Source organism: Microcebus murinus, chromosome 17 (genome assembly GCF_040939455.1).
Source record: "Microcebus murinus isolate Inina chromosome 17, M.murinus_Inina_mat1.0, whole genome shotgun sequence".
Classification (NCBI taxonomy): Eukaryota; Metazoa; Chordata; class Mammalia; order Primates; family Cheirogaleidae; genus Microcebus; species Microcebus murinus.
This window is the reverse complement of record NC_134120.1, coordinates 636,996-654,105: the sequence shown is the minus strand read 5'-3', so window position 1 is coordinate 654,105 and position 17,110 is coordinate 636,996. Positions and strand designations below refer to the sequence as shown.

Below are 17,110 nucleotides of genomic sequence, written 5' to 3'. Positions count from 1 at the left end.
TTTGGTAATAAGGGCATAACCCTTTATGGAATTTGTGTGAAATCAAGTTATACCGGAGTCAGTGAACGTAGCATAATTCAGAGGAGGGCGGCCGCTGAGTTCACACACTGCGGTAGCGAGGCAGTGAGTGGGTGCAGGTGGGCTGGTGCTCTCGGAGGCGGCTCCAGCTGCGCACGGGTGAAGCCCTTCATCAGGCAGCGCTGCGGTGGGATGGGCAGGAGGGTCACGGCTCGCCAGCTCTGTGCACCCGGTCCAGACAGAGAGCCTCGTTTCTAGGGAGGCTTGTCAGGAGTTACTCCAAAGTTAACTAGGAAATGTTTGACAGTCGTGTTGGAGTCGGGGTGGGGGGTGGGGGGTGTCCTCTGGCATCCCCCCCCCCCCCGAGCAGGAGGTTAGTAACAGAAAGCCGCCCCTTTGATGGTGGAGACACGCCCCTCGAGAGAGCCAGTCTGAGGAGCTCCGCACGTCAGTGCTGGGGGAAGGTTGCTTTTCTTCTGAATGCAGCAGCTGTTGTGTTTGATCATTATCTCCCAAACTAGTCAGTCCACACTCAGAGGCTGTTGAAAGCTGGATTAACCTGTGGTGTTGAGGGAAGATTCTTAAACTGTCATCCTGCTCTTACCTTCACACCGTTTCTCATGAAGTGGTTTTAAGGAAAGCTGGCGGCAGGTGTGCGTGTGCCATTCCCATTTGTTCTTTAACTTACTCTGGTTTTAGAAGTAATAAACAGGACTTATTAAGGCTCTAGCAGATTAACACCATGGTTGAAGTAAATATACTAATATTAAAAAGAAATTATTAGATTTGAAGTATTATGGAAATATTTCAGTATATTGCACAACTTGGAAATATCAAAACACTTTGAAGTGCTAGGATAAAACCCTAACTCTTATTAATCAGCGCTATGTGGAAGACAATCAGAATCAAATCAAGCCACTTTCTCTTATCCCCTCTGACTTAGATGGGTTAACAGTTCCATTGTAAAGACGGTAGTTCTCTTTGCTTTATCTTTGATTGTGTGACATTCCACATTTTAAAGATGCATTCTCAAGCTGCTGGAAACAATGCCAGTTCACCTCCACCAAGAAAAGGCCCATCTTCAGCCCCCAAAGTCAGGAAGAGCGTCAGCAGTCGAATCCACGAGGCTGTGAAGGCCATTGCGCTGTGTCACAACGTGACTCCCGTGTACGAGTCCTGGGCTGGTGTCACCGGGGAGACTGAGGTTGCCGAGGCCGACCGGGACTTCAGCGACGAGAACCGCACCTACCAGGCCTCCAGCCCCGATGAGGTCAGTCCTGGCGCAGAGCCGTGGGGGCTCGGGGGCGCGTACTTACTCAGGGGTGTGGAGGGGATTGGGCTGGAGTCTGTAGTGCAGACTCCAGCCCAATGTGTGGCTGTAGCTTGGAAGGCCGTCCCACTCTCTCCAGCATGGGACCCTGGCGTAACGCGGGCCTTCGAGACAGGGACGTTTGGTCTGAATGTGTCAGCACATCTCAGAGTGTCTGACACATGGTTATAGGAAATAGCATGAGAAAAAAATCAGAGTTTTACCCATTACATAAACTACTTTGTGTCAAAGCTAGATTTTCACAAAGCTGCTGAGGCTGGGGCTCTTCCTACAGGCTGCATCATCCAATTTTTTCTCATCTCCAAATCATGAATCATCAGGTTTGCATATTGAATTTCTACTCACTTTGCCAGAATTTAGATACAGTGTTTCTATTTCAAAAGAGAATCAGGATGTAAATAATATTAAAAATCAACAAAAATGGTAAAACCTTACATATGACAAATCGGTCGGTCACTTCAAACTTTATATCATTCTTTGATTTTTAGATCAGTAAAATTTATTATTAAATTTTTCCAGCGACTGTACAGCCTTAGTGTATTTTACATGCAGTTTTGTATACCCTGTCCTCTCAGGGTAGTTCTGTGAGGTAGTCAGACCAGCGGTGGGAGCCGTGCAGACAAACTGGCTTCCTCAAGCGCTTGTAAAACTGGGTCATATACACAAACAATCAGGGGGAAAGTATCTTCCATCAAAATCAAAAGAAAATAAGCCTAATGTTTCAAAGAGAAGAGTCTGGTGACGCTGGTCAACACGGATATTGCAAAGGAGGAAAAACCTCTGCTCTGTAATAGCATCACAGTCAAGGCACGAGAGGCACCTCGACACCCACCGAGGTGGCAGGGACGGAAAAGGGGGACCGTGACGAGTGTTGGTGAGGGTGTGGGGGTCGGAGCTTGCACACACAGTGGGGTTTAAGGGGCAGCGCTTTAGAAAATGGGCTGGAGGTCTCTCAGACGGGGACGTGGAGCTGCCACGTGGCCTGCAGGCCACTCCGGTGTAACCCCAGGAGAACAAACCCACTCGTCCTCCAAGACTCGTGCACGGGGTTGGTGTCCACAGTGCGGCCAGGAGTTGGGGTGACCCCAACAAAACGTCAGTCCATGTACACGGGACACTCTCCAGGCATGAAAAGGTGTGAAGCACTGACGTGCGCTATAACAGGGATGACCCTAGGAAACATCATGTTCAGTGAAAGAAGCCAGACACAAAGGCAGCACCATGTGGCTCCGTTTGCGTGGAACGTCCAGAGTAGACAATTCTGAGAGACAGCGTAGATTCCCGGTTGCCAGGGGCTGAGGGGTGATAGCTAAAGGATATGAAGTTTCTTTTTAGGGGAATAAAAATGTTATAAGATTGCTTATGTGACAGTTGCACAGCTATGAATATGCTAAAATCTTATTACACACTTTACATGGGTAAGTTGTATGGTATGTGAATTGTATCTCAATAAGGCTGTATTAAAAAAGAAGATGCATAGTGAGTATACATTGCATGAATGTAGAATGAGAAAAACGTCAAGATTCATGACAAAGACTAATAAAAGTCCTGGATTAAGAAAACTAAAACTTAGATCTTAGAAAGTATTAGGGTATTACCAGCCTGGAAACATGGCAAGACCATATCTCTACGAAACAATTTTAAAAAGTATCCAGGGATGATGGCTCATGCCTGTAATCCCAGCAACTCAGGAGGCTGAGGCAGGAGGATCACTTGAGCCCAGGAGTTTAGGTTACAGTGAGCCAAGATGGCACCACTGTGCTGCAGCCTGCAGACCCTGTTTCTAAAAAAGAAAGAGAGAGGAGGGGGAGGGGAAAGAATTATTGTACTAGTTGCATTTCTTTATACATGGATTTAAAAGCTGCTAAATGACAGGACTGTAAGCACAAAGCCCAGCGTTACTGAACAGTGGTGGGGCAGGCAGGGTGGAGGTAGAGAGGAAGGAGGAGGGTTGAGAAGTGTAAGAGGATGTGTCATTTTGGCAGTATGCTTTGCAATGGATATAAAGCCCTGGCCATGAAAGTGTGGAAATAGGTGAATACAGCAGCACCAATGAGGAGACCGTGTTAGCAGGTGTGAGTGCCGTGACAACACACAGTGCAGAGTCTGGGTCCTCAATGAGTCAGAAGTCAGAATACACAGCAGTGAGTTTAAAACGTTAGGAAGGGAGCCTCCTGGGTAGCACCTGGAACACACCTGCAACCCAGAGAAGAAGGAAGTCAGTGCACACGTGTGTGCTGAGCATCGAGGAGGAACTGTGCTGTCTGCAGGTATGGAGGACCCTCGGGGAGGCAGGCCACTGTCACCTGATACCTGACAGCTGCCTGGATGCAGGAGCCTCCTGGGCAGCCTCCAGGAGTGGGGGGCTCTGCCTCAGGCTTAGGCTCAGCCCGGTCATAACTCGTATTTTGTCTGTGAAAGTTGGCTGTGACCACGTCCTGACGTGGCACTGGCTGCCAAGCAGGCGTCTCCCGAAGGCACATCATGTGTCAGGGCCCATAGGCAGGACCCGCTTTCCTGGGGGAGAGAAATCACGTTTGAGCAAGTGGCGGCTTCTACACCTGTCTGCACATCAGCTAGACTTTTGGGTTTTTCCTTTTCCTTTTTGTAAGCACTTGTCTTTTTATACATCCTAGCACCTCAGGTCCAGAAATGCCGACTACTCAGTGGTCTGGTGTGGGGTGGACTTTTCTCTACTTTGAAAATCCAAAAACTTGCACCTACAGTTGAGAACCACCGAGTCTCGTAAGTCTTTGCTTTTGCCTGACTTTTGTGGTTGGAGGCAAAGGCTGGAGTGTGACTAGTCAGGGTGGGACACCCTGCCACCACCTTGAGGGCTGTTTCGCGCTCGAGCTGCGCAGGTGGCAGGGGATGGGGCGTCCCCTGACACATGTGACCTCAGGCACCTTTTTCTGACTTTGCAGTGAGAAGGGACCCCACATGTGCTAAGTATAAGCCACTGGTGTAATTTTTGAAAGACAAGCTTTATTCAACAGAGAAGGCTGAGCAAAGCTTGGTGCAAAGCCACGTCGCTGTCCTCAACTGTCTGTCCTGGCGCTGGTCACCAGCTCTGTCGCTGGGCTGTGCCTGGGCTCGTCGCTGGGCTGTGCCTGGGCTCGTCGCTGGGCTCCCCGTTCGTCTTATGTGTGGGCGCCGGTCACACGTCACGTTCATCTCCCACTGTGGGCTCGTGGGCATGGCTGGCCGTGCGAATCTCAGGAAAGGTGATGGGGTGGTTCCTGGTCAGGGCAGGAGGAGGGAGAATGGTGTGGCAGACACCTGAAACTGAGTCTTTAAAACCGTATCACTGGAAGTTCATGCAGGAGCTAGCTTCCATTGTTTAGCAAAGGTGTCTGCCCTTTTGGCGCAAAATGAAATTAGGAGGAGGAGCTTAAGTTCCTTCTTGTGAACCATGTTGCCACTTCTCTCTCTTGAGAAAACATCGGCATCAGTCTGTGAAAACTGGGATTAGTTGAAGTGTTAGTGATTTCTGAGAAGCGCCGGAATATGACTCGGTTGTCGTGTAGAGTATGGAGGGAAACTGGGGAGTCGTAGACGGTGGGGCTCCACTCTCGCTTCGTGCAGTCCCTCCCAGTGCAGTTTCTTAGACCTCGTAATCGGTGGGCGCGATTTCTCAGGCCTTTCTTTGTCTACACTGTTATGTTTTATAGATTATGTTTAGTAAGTTTGTTAAACTCTCATAGCCAAGCACAGTGAGTGAGTGAGTGAGTGTGTGTGTGTGTGTGTGTGTGTGTTTCAAAGTTTTAAGTTTATTAATAGGCTATCTAAGAGAAAAGGCACGATTCAACAGTCATAAGCAAATTTGGGGATCGAAACCTGACAATATGAATAGTTAGGGTTTATAAACTGCCTTCTTCTTAGTATTCTAGTGTGGGCTGTGGGACACACAGGGGCCAGTGGTGGCTGCCTTCCGAAGGGCGGCAGGCCACACAGGAGGGCTGAGCACGTTATTTCTTTCTTCTGTTATAGCGTACTAGAGATTCTCTAAAATTCCTTATGATTATGTTTTAAAAGAATTATTTTCCAGTCATAACAGTGGGAAACTTAGACTAGAGATTTTTCTTAAACCAGGAAAATTTTATTGAAAGTTTTGAAAATACTATATATATTTATCTTATTACCTGCCAAAAATAGATACAAATTTTGTTGAGAGTATATGGGATTTTTTATCTTTAAGTTTTTACATAAGTTATAATACTTTTTGAATCTTAAATTAGGAATTCATGATAGAGAGATTTCATTGGCCTAGAGATCACTGAGAATTTTGTCAGGGTGGAAGCTTAGTAGGTGCTCACAGCACGAATTCAAATTTAAATAAATTACAACATAGGAACTGCTAATTTTATATTTAAATTTTTTGACTTTAAAATTATTTCATCTTACTTTGGAAACTAGACAATGATTAAAAGTAGCAGAACATTAAATAACCTTTAAAAAATTCCTAACACATATTTTAAATCTGAAAATGAAAACAGTAGACTTCATCATAATTTTTAAAGAGCTCTATTGATGCAATGTTTGCAGTCCCTGAAGCCTCAGGAAAATCATCTGACTGGTTCCTTATTTAGCTTATTGAACTTTGCTGCAGTGAGGTTGACGGATGATCGCGATGTTTCTCAATCACCAAAGTACCATTTGAAAAGCATTTTTTATTGAATAAAGTGCTTGGAATATTGCACCCTGGAGCTCTATTTAGGGAAATGATTCAATTGATGTTTTCTGTTTAACCTCAGCTTTGACCTATCACAACACATATGGTTAATAAGCAGCGTGATCATGTAAGACACCAAGTGAGTTCTGCACATGCTGCGCCCGCTCTCGACTCCCCAGAACCCTGTTTGTGGGCGGCTCTGGTGTCATCTGCATCTCTAGAAAAATGCAGTGTATTAAGTACGATGCCCTAGTTTTTGGGTCTCGGATACCACAGTTGCTATTCTTCACAATGTAAGCGTGCTTAATTTTCACTTCCCTGAAAGCAGAAAAGATCTTTTATCTTACCTACATGTGTGCATAGATGAATTTTTATTATACAAATAATGGAATTCTGGGGGAATTAATTTCAAATCCGTAAAGGTCCTGTGAGGCGTGCACACTCGATACTTGCAGTGCTGTGCCGGCTGTGCTCTGTCTGTCCACACTGGAGGGTGGAAAGTGGTGGTGATATCAGCGTGTGAGGGACTGAATTTGTATTCACCGTGTGGAGCCTACTTATGCCCCGGTCGTTGTTTCTTATGATACGTGATCAATATTTCATTTTCTCTGAGAGGGTGGAACATTCTGCCTGCCTGTTACTGTCTCTGCAGGCTCAGTGTGGCAAACTCCTGCTGAGCAAAATGTTAAATGCTCCCTGGAAATTCCTCCACAGAATTAAAATGCAACCTGTCCAGCGTGTACGCCTGTGTGCAGTGCAGCCGCTGGTGCGATCGTGGGCGGTTGTCATGGAGGCAGAGTCTCGAGTGCATAGGCCGTCAGCCCCAGTGGTCACGGCACACTGTGACAGAGACCGTGAGGCCCTCCGTCTCCTTTTGGTCCAGAAAGGTTGGCCATGACTCTTAAAGATGCTCACGCTTCTAACCAACTGTGTACTAGTACCGTTCTTCCCTCTGTGGCTTCATTCTCTCACATTGGTAAGTTCTCTATTTCAGTATGATTTCAAAATGCAGCTACCATCGCCTCACTCTGGCATTTGTGTGCAAGAATCAGCTAGAATTAATGACAAATCACAAGTGGATTATTTAAAAATAGAGGAACATTATGTCCTTAACAGCATTGCTTTTGGATTTGCAGAAGTAAGCGCTAATGTACGTGGCATGCTGTATTCTTTAACTCATTTTATTGTGTGTGCCTATTGAAGCAAGACTAATTGTGGTGTTTTGTCAATATATTTGTGAGGAGCAAATCATTGCCAGTGACATGAAGCCTTCACTCAGTGACCTTCAAGACCAATAGAGAATAAATACTACGTAGCCTGTCTGTGGATATTGATTAGCAGTTTTTCCAGATGATCAAATTACATTTTATGTTAAGAATTCTATTAAATTATAAAAATGATCATAATAACCACAATCAAAAATGACGAAATGTCGATTAAATTTTGATTTATAAAATACATGGTAAAAACGTATAGAGTATAGCTAGCAGCTATATATGTGTAATTGTTATTATCATAAAGGAAAAATTTTCCAAGCCTTTCAAGAATAATAGCACATAAATTTCTGAATTATGGAATTATAGAGAATTATTAATAATAAAAATTGCCCCATATTTTATTTTATCTCATATGATGTCACTCTTGGATATATTTTCCCATAATGGTTACTTAGTGTGGAAAAGTGTGACCATGTAAACAAATTGCCTGTGACAAAGATGACTCTAGTGTGTTGCTCAGTAGCCTATAGAGGAGATTGAGTTTAGGCTCCCACTTAAATATATTTTTTACAGTGACATTTTAATTATTTTTTACCTTTGTATTATTGTCAATAATCATATTATTAAAAATTTCTAAAAGCTCAGTAGTCAAATAATCATTTGAAATATGCTAAGACTTTAAATTCTGAGCTATCTTTTCACATTTCAGAGACAAATATCTCGGGGGTTATTTCCTATTATAATGTCAGGCAGTAATTTATTCCACATTAATATAGAAGCACATTAGGAATATTTGATAAATTGCTTTCCCAGTGTTTTATTTGAATACTGACGAAATTGCTTACAAAGGTAAACTCGTGTGACGGCACCAGAAGCTCTGTTGTTGGAGAGCCCTGGTCAGGGTAGAGATAAGTCCCACCACCTCCCAAGGCCAGGGTGGGAGGTGCATGGTGCGTTCCCTGGTCCCTGCGCCAGCCCCTGGTCGCACCGGGGAAGACAGGGGAAGGCGTTGCCTCTGTCCCTCAACCGGGGTGTGAGGCCGCAGCAGGCTGGCCACGCCTGAGGCACGTCCTGAGCCACACACCTGACAAGTCCTGTCTACCTGCAGCAGCTTTCTCTCCAGTGTGTCCTGTTAGAAGCTACCACATTTAGAATACAGTCTGATCCAGTGTAGATAACAATGACCCAGAAGAAGCCATAGCGAAGAAGGCAGAGACCCAAAGAGGTCTTCCTGCGAAATAGGTGCCACCTCCCACCTGTGTTTGGCAGACAGCAAGTGGAGGAAGCAAGACAGAATCTTGCCTGTTCAGAGTAGTTCAGTGCACATAGGGTAGGCCAGGGGCCGTGTGCTTGTGCGGGTCAGGCCAGGGGCCGTGTGTATGTGCGGGTAGACCAGGGGCTGTGTGTATGTGCGAGTAGGCCGGGGGCCGTGTGCATGCAGGGTAGGCCAAGGGCCATGTGTATACACAGTAGACTAGGGACCATGTGTATGTGCGGGTAGGCCAGGGGCCGTGTGCATGTGCGGGTAGGCCAGGGGCCGTGTGCATGTATGGGTCAGGCCAGGGGCCGAGTGTATGTGCGGGTAGGCCAGGGGCCGTATGCATGCAGGGTAGGCCAGGGGCCATGTGTATACAGGGTAGACTAGGGACCGTGTGTATGTGTGGGTAGGCCAGGGGCCATATGCTTGCAGGGTAGGCCAGGGGCTGTGTGCATCAGTGGGAAGGAGTCTAAATAAGGGAGAGGAAAGAAGATAAAGGAAAACATGAAAAGCAGTGGTCAAAAAAGCAGTAATTCAAAAGCTGACTCTTTGAAAGAATAATGAAATGGAGAAATTATTGGCAAAAAATATATATAAGATACATATATGTATCTGACCAAGATACCATAAGTAGATATGTAATAAAAAGAAATTGAAGGCCAAGGCAAGAAGATTGCTTAAGGTCAGGAGTTTGAGACCAGCCCGAGCAAGAGCAAGACCCGGTCTCTACTAAAAGTAAAAAAAATTAGGTGGGCGTGGTGGTACACTCCTATGGTCCCAGCTACTCGGGAGGCTGAGGCAGGAGGATCACTTGAGCCCTGGAATTTGAGGTTGCTGTGAGCTAGTATGACACCACTGTACTGCAGCCTGGGCAACAGAGCAAGACTCCATCTCAAAAAAAAAAAAAAAAAAAAGGAAGGAAAGAAGGAGGGAGGGAGGGAGGGAATTTACATGCAAATCTTGTGAATAGAGATATAGAAATCCTAAAAAATAATGTCAAGTCAAACTTTTCAGTATATTAAAGGAATAATACACCATGACCAGGTAGCATTAATCTGGCTTTGTATCTATAAGTCAGAAATTGTTAGAGACTTTGAAAAAAGACATTTAAATTAAAATTCAGTACACATTTCTGATCGAAACAAACTAGTGCCAAAATGTCTGATAATACTAAATTCAAGGTAGAAAGGTACCTTCTTCACATGATGTGTGTACCAGTGTCGCCGTCACACCAGGTGGAGTCTGTAGCCGTTGCCACTGAAGTAAGAATGAGAAGAGGATGTCTGCTGACACCACGGCCACTTAGCGTCCTCTGGGAAAGAGATAATTATTAAGGTAATATTAAAAGTTATCACTTAACTCAGGACATGATTATCTAAAAAGCCGAAAGAGTCGTCTACAGAGTCTTAGAATTTTTGAGACTTCAGTAAGTTGTCCCAATAGAAATGAATTAGTCACCAACTCCCTCATATGGCAACAACTTGTGATACTGACAACTACATTCCATCCACAAAGCCACAGCAATGAAAGTGTTCAATCACGAACCTATCTAGAAATGTGTCAGATGAACAGTAACAGCCAACTTATTACAGTTACTCATTGATTTCTTTGAATAACTTCTGAGAGGGATGCCCTCATTTCATTAATGAGCAAAGAATGCACAGAATATTTGAGACACATTTGAGATTTTTGACTTTGTTTTGTTTCTGGTGTTAGATCAATTGTTCCAAGTAGCTGGCTGCCTGTCAGAAACCTCAGAGGAGTTCTAAACCCACTGACCTCTGCATCCCTCCCAAACCTACTGAACCCAAATCTGCAGAATTAAAAGTCCTTCACACACTACTACTCTTCTTCCTAAGTAATTGGTGTGTTTAAAAAGTTAATTTGTGTTATAACTTTTTCACTAAATGTCTCTGTTCAAATGTATATTTTTTAATTTAGAAGCAGGTGCACATTTTTACATTAGGATGTTCTGTGAATCTACATTTTACTAGCACAAAAGAACCTCCTCAAAAGAGCACTGGGCCAGGAGTCAGAAATTTCTAATTATAGATGGCTTTAGAGAAGCCACTTGTCCATTGTAGGCCAAGATCTCTTCTAGGCCAGCTCTCTAGTATTCACGGAAATGTCCCAAAGGTATCTCGGGTCCTACTCCACTAATGAAGCATGCTCTTTAAGTAAAAAAACCTTCCTACAAAGAAACTTCAGGCCAAGGTGGCCTTAGAAGTAAATTCTGTCAAATATTTAATGAGGAAATAATACCAATACCATACAAAGTCTTCCCGAAAATGACAGAGAAAGGAATACTTCTCAACTTATTTAGTAACTCATTTCAGATTTTAAACTGATACCAAAATCAAGCAAGGGCATTTAACAAAAACTACAAACCAATGTCAACTATGAAAATGGAGGCAAAAATCTATTAATACAAGCGGCTGGAGCGGGGCTTATCCAAAGAGTGAAGAGTTGGTTCAGCAGCTGGAAATCAGTCCATGTGACCTGCTTCAGCAGCAGACTATGGGTTAGTCCCTAGGATCGTCTCAGTAGATTCAGGGGAACAAGAAACTTGGAAATTAAACATCCGTTTCTGGTTTTTACAAAAACTCTCACTAAACTGGGAATAATAGGAAACTTCTTCAAATTCATAAGGGACATCTATGGGATATCCTACAGTTAACATGATACTGTAGAAAAACCAGGTAAGTTTTTTCTAGCGCGTGGGACAAGACAGTGATGTCCTGTCTCCTCAGAGCTGTTGTACTGGAGTTCCCCTCCAGGACAGCAGGCAGGAGAGGGGAGACTGAAGGCATACCACCCGGAAAGGAAGAAACCAGACTCTTTCTTTTTTCATAGGTGGCATGATTGTCTCCATAGCAAATCCAAAGACTCTACAAAAAACTACAAAGCTTTGAAGAGTGAGTTTGCCAAGCTCGCAGATTATTGTGCCCAAGTGCAGAAATTACCTGTATATTTATGTACTAGCAATTGAGCAATTAGAAATTGAAATTTTAAAATATATCATACAAAGCAGCAAAAATCACCATGAAATATTTAAGGATAGATATGTGCAGGATTTGAATACTGAAAACTATAAAACAGGAGAAATCCAAGTGTCTAAATACAAGTAGTATATTGTGTTCGTGGATTTGAGCCATTTTATTATCAAGATGTCAATTGATATTTTTATGAAGATGCCAGGGGAATTTAGCGCAGAGAGGATGATCCTTTAGATAAAGAGAGGCCATGTGCAAAATGTTCTACCAGCATCAGATACGTAAGTTGACCTTATGCAAAAATTAACTCAGATTGGTCATAGGCATAAATGTAAAACCTAAAAGTATAACATTTCTGGAAAAACAAAATAGGAGAAATTTACATAGCCTTGAATTAGGCAACAATTTTTTAGGACACAAAAAGCACAAATTCTAAAAGAAAAGATTGATAAATTGGACTTCAGAGTAAAACTCTTATGTTCTTCAAAAGATGCGGTTAAGAAAATGAAGACAAGCCTCACAGACTTCTAGAAAACATTTCCAAAATACATACCTGATAGGTAACTGGTGAACTGAATGCACAAAGAATTCTCGATAATGAGAAATCAACCGAATTTAAACATCGGCAAAAGACTTGAACAACTGTATCACCAGAGAGAGGTATGATTGTTGACTGTATAATACCAAAGAAATATTTTTGTAGTGTAATCTAGAAAAAGGATTAAGATACATGGCAACAATAGCCACAAGTCAGGAGGCCATCGACGCAAATGGCATGAAATCCCACTGAGGTCCTTGGAAGATAGGAGCCAGTCCCATTCGCATGCGACCTGGGTGAGTCCAGGGCTGTGCTGCCGACAGCGAGTGACCACAGAGCACAGGAGGAGGCGCAGACTGTCCCAGTCGGTAGTGACCTGGCCTGTGTCAGGTGGAATACACCCTGTGCTCCGTGGAGAAACAGCTACGCCAGAGCTGAGGCAGGAAGTGTGCAGAGTGAGCCTGGAGCGTCTGCAAGGCCAGAAGGGAAGGGAGGACGTGCTCAAAACAAAAAACAAATGCCCCACACATTGATGGGGGCACGCCCAAGGGACATAGGAGCCAACTGAAAAGAGAGATGTTTTTAAAGTTCAGAGCCCAGATTGCTCTGAACAGCGGCCCTGATGTGTTCCCGGGGCTGGAGAGTCCCCATACAAGGGTGCCAGGAACGTGTCCCATCCCGCCTTGGCTCATGTTGAGAACTCACTTGACTTCCCGCTTTTAAGTTACTTCAAGAGGTTTTTAGTTTTCATTTGTTCAAGAAATGTGCTGCTGTTCTCATTCCTGAGTGTCCGTCCATGAACAGAGTAGACCTGGTCCTGCCTCCGGGCACCAAACTGGCCAGCAAGGACGCAGCTGAAGGCGGCCGACCTGGACACAGGGATGATGATGAGCGCCATGAGGCTGAGCGTGCCGGCCAGGAGGCAGGTGACCAGGCTGAGGACACAGTGCTCTGATCTGGCAGTTGGTGGCACCTTCCGGAGCCATGGCAGGCACGGCAGGCAGACGAGGGACGTGGAAGTGCAGGCTGGGCCGGGAGAAGTCAGTGCATGGGTCTGTGATGTGTGAATTTGACGCTGGGCCAGCTGCAGTTCATCTTCATAACTGTGTCCTATTGTTGGAACCTAAACCCAATTTTGCTCGTGCAGAAGGACCCCGAAGTCAAATGGAGGAGTTTCAATAATAGTTTTTGCCAGATCTGTACGAGGCTTCAAGCTGGCTGGCAACAAACGCATAACCTCCTAACTTCCTACACTCATTACATGGAGAGTCTTACCACGATTTCTAGGGATGCTGTTTGTTTTACATTAATAGAGAGCTTATGTACTTCAGAAAAGTCTGTATAATTTCTTAGACATGTTTAGGTAGAAAATAGACTCAAACTGTCAATGCCTTTGAAATCTTCTTTAATGTCTACATTTGATATCACTAGATTTAAGTTATTCTAAGAGCTTTCTAAAAAGAACACCACTACTATATTTCAAATATACAAATACAGTTCACAAGAGTGGTTTCCTTCACCTAGCCAAATCCTCCCAATTCTGCTCTGAACCACGGGGAGGGGTGCTGGAGGTCAGGCCGGCACTGGAAGATTTGCTGGTGTCCTTGGAAATTGTTGGTTCCTTTGGTGCCTCTGGATTTATCTGACTTCGATAAGGAAGACCAGGTCTGTACGTGGAGCTACACACCAAGGTGTAACTTTAGCAGCAAATGTTCTAGAAGTTCTGCATGTCCTCATCCAGATTATTTTCCTTTGTAGTTTGTTTATAGGACTAATCCAGAAATGTTTATTTCTATATTATGAAAAGAGTTCTGGCCAAGAATAAGCAAGTTACATGAGGACAATAATTAAACCATCTCAGACAACTGACTTGTTTGGAAAAAAAAAAAAATAATTAAACCATCCATCTCGTATGAAAAACGTGAATATTCTTTTTTTCTGGTTGGCATTACACGAAGTTAATCCTCAGCATGGTTACTGACTGAAAACAATTGGATGGGATGCCGGGCTAGGTGCTCAGATGGGGTGTGAAGCCAAGCGTGAGCTGAATAATACACAGATGCGAGTCACCAAATATAGAAAGCCCAGTCCTGACTGCGCGGGGCACCATGAGATGATAGGGTGTTCACGGAAAGATACAATTTACAGGTCAAAATGTAATAATAACCTTTCACTGTGTAAATTGAAAATTAACCTTGTGAGTATTGGATCATTTGCAGCTTATGGAGAAGTTTTATTGGAAAAAACATCTTAGAGCTTCACTTTCGTTTCACATTTGAAATTTCGTTGCAGAAGTGTTGCTTTGCTGCCTTTCGGTGTGTCATTTCTGTTGGCCTCCACGTCTCTTTTTTTAGTGCCGTGATGTAGAGCATATTGCTAATGCTCTAAATTATAGTACTGTATTATCTGCAGCGTGATTCTGCACTCCAGTGTGCTTCAGGCCAGAGAAAGACAGAGAGTGAGAGTTCTAATTCGAGCTCCGTTGGTGACGCACTAACTTTTAGCATGCGCGTAGAGCCCTAGTGCTGTGGTGTCCTTAGAAGGGCCATGTGGTCACCTGTCGCCCAGCATTGCTGCGTGTAGCAAGAGTGTCAGCGGGTGCCACTGGAGCTGCGCGTCCCAGCGCCCCAGACCAGCTTACTATTCTCACTGGGGTCTCCACCCGGTTGAGCAGCATAGCGCCCAACCCGGGCTTTAGCACTGGCTGGATCGGAGTTGTCCTCACTGGGCATGTCCTCACTGTTTTCTGACAAAACACAGACACTGCAAGCAAAGAGTCTCTCGACTGCAGTTTCTGTCAAATCACAACTTGGTAAGAAAAATAAAGGAAAAAATCCAAATGGACTGTAGTTTTGACAAGGATTAAGCATTAGATTTGTTACTGTGTATAATTTCTGGGAGGAGGGCACAGAGATCGTAATAAGATACGAAACCAACATAGGCAAGAATCAAAATTTGCTAGTTTCGTTTATTTTCCACAAAAGAAAGAGACATCAATTACATATTGAGAGAGGGGAGGTTCCAATGTTAAAGTCCTTGGTGTCTCCCATACTGCATACTCTCAAAATGCAGCAAAACTGAATGCAATACTTCAAATAAGGTCTGCCCAGCCAGAAAAACAGTAGAAATTCAGGACCTTTGATTTATTCTTATTTTATGTTTTATCTTATCTCTTTAATTTAGTCTTCCAGCCTGTTGAACACATTTTCCAATGTGATCTCATCATTAAAAGGGCACCTTTTAATTTTTCAGTTCACGCACAGAAGCAGATATTAAGCAGAAAAGAGACAGGGCCAAACTTGTTCCTGGAGTGTGATATTCAGCCAGCACCGAGGCCCGGGGCCCACCCCAGCCCTCTGCTGAGTGTCCACAGGCCTCCTGCAGAGTCTCCACCAACTGCCTGGCCTTACAAGCAGGGTTAATTAATAGCACTGGATGCTGCTTTTCCCCTAAATGTGAAAACTAATTAACTTCATAGTGTTTCTCATAGCAAAGTAATAATACTTCTGCACAATTGAATCTCTTTTTTTCTTAACTTCACAATATTACAGGGGTACAAACATTTTGATTACATGTATTGCTTTTGTACAATTTGAGTCAATGTTATAACTGTGCCCATCACTCAGAGAGTGTGCATCGTTAGGTGTGAATTTACCCATCCGCTCTTCCACGCTCCCACCTGCTTGATTTCCATTTGTTCACATCATCTACGATTTCCTTCTTCAGTGTTTCATAGTTCTCCCTGTGGAGTTCTTTCCTACATACCTAGATATATTCCTAGGTATTTTATTTTCTTTGTTGCTATTGTGAAAGGTATTGAGTCTTTGATGTATTGGTATATAAGAATGCTTCTGATTTGTGTATGTTGATTTTGTAACCTGAGACTTTGCTGAATTTATTTATCAGTTAGTTCCAGGAGTCTCTTGGCAGAACTTTTGGGGTTTTCTAGATATGAGATCATATCATTGCAAGGAACAGTAGTTTGACCTCTTCTTTCCCCATTTGGATACCCTTGATTTCCTTCTCTTGCCTGATTGCTCTGGCTAGGACTTCTTATGTTGAATGGACTACCTGTGGTGCTATGTTGAATAGAAGTGGTGACAGCGGGCAACCTTGTCTGGTTCCAGTTCTAAGGGGTAATGCGTTCAATTTTTCCCTGTTGCCTATTGGCTGTGGGTTTGTCATATATGGCTTTTATAATATTGAGGTAGGTTCCATCTATGCCTATTTTGTTAAGAGTTCTTATCATAAAAGTGTGCTGGATTTTGTCAAATGATTTTTCTGCATCTATTGAGAGGATCATATGGTCTTTGCTTTTGCTTCTGTTTATGTGGTGAATTACATTTACAGATTTGCATATGTTGAACCATCCTTGCATCTCTGGGATGAAGTCCACCTTGTCGTGGTAGATTATTTTTTTGATCTGCAGCCAAATTTTGTTTGCTAAGATTTTATTGAAAATTTTTACGTCTATATTCATAAGGCATATTGGTCTATAGTTCTCTTTTATTGTTGTGTCCTTTCCTGGGTTTAATATCAAGGTGATATTGGCCTTGGGAGGATTCCTTCCTTCTTGATACTAGGGAATTATTTCTGCAGTATAGGTACCGGTATATTTACCAGTTCTTTGTGGATCTGGTAAAATTCAGGTGTGAAACCATCTGGTCCAGGACTTTTTTTATTTATCTTTTCAAAGAACCAACTTTTTGTTTCATCAACCTTCAATGTAATTCTTTTGTTGTCTATTTCATTTAGTACTGCTCTGACCTTAGTTATTTCTTTTCTTCTGCTGGGTTTGGGATTGGTTTGTTCTTCCTTTTCCAATTCCTTGAGCCTGATTCATTAGATTATTGATTTGTGATCTTTCTATCTTTTGGTTGTCAGCATTTACCGCTATGAATTTTTCTCTTAGGACTGCTTTTGCTGAATCCCATAGATTTCGATAACTTATATCTCCTTTGTCATTTAGTTCAAAGAATCTTTTGATTTTCTTCTTATATTCCTCTTTGACCCATGAATTGTTCAGTGGTAGGTTGTTTAATTTCCTTGTCCTTTTGTAGAGTTGAGTGTTTCTGTTGGAATTG

The 17,110-nt window shown here is 43.4% G+C and overlaps 1 protein-coding gene across 4 annotated transcripts in view; it reads left to right on the top strand.

Moving 5' to 3' along the window:
- Positions 1-17,110, top strand: part of ATP9B (ATPase phospholipid transporting 9B) — a 214,919-nt gene that overhangs the window by 164,483 nt on the left and 33,326 nt on the right. For all 4 annotated transcript variants that reach the window (XM_012788899.3, XM_012788897.2, XM_075993786.1 and 1 more), the window contains one exon: positions 1,040-1,288. In XM_012788899.3, the coding sequence (XP_012644353.1) occupies positions 1,040-1,288 (249 nt within the window). The remainder of the gene's footprint in view (positions 1-1,039; positions 1,289-17,110) is intronic.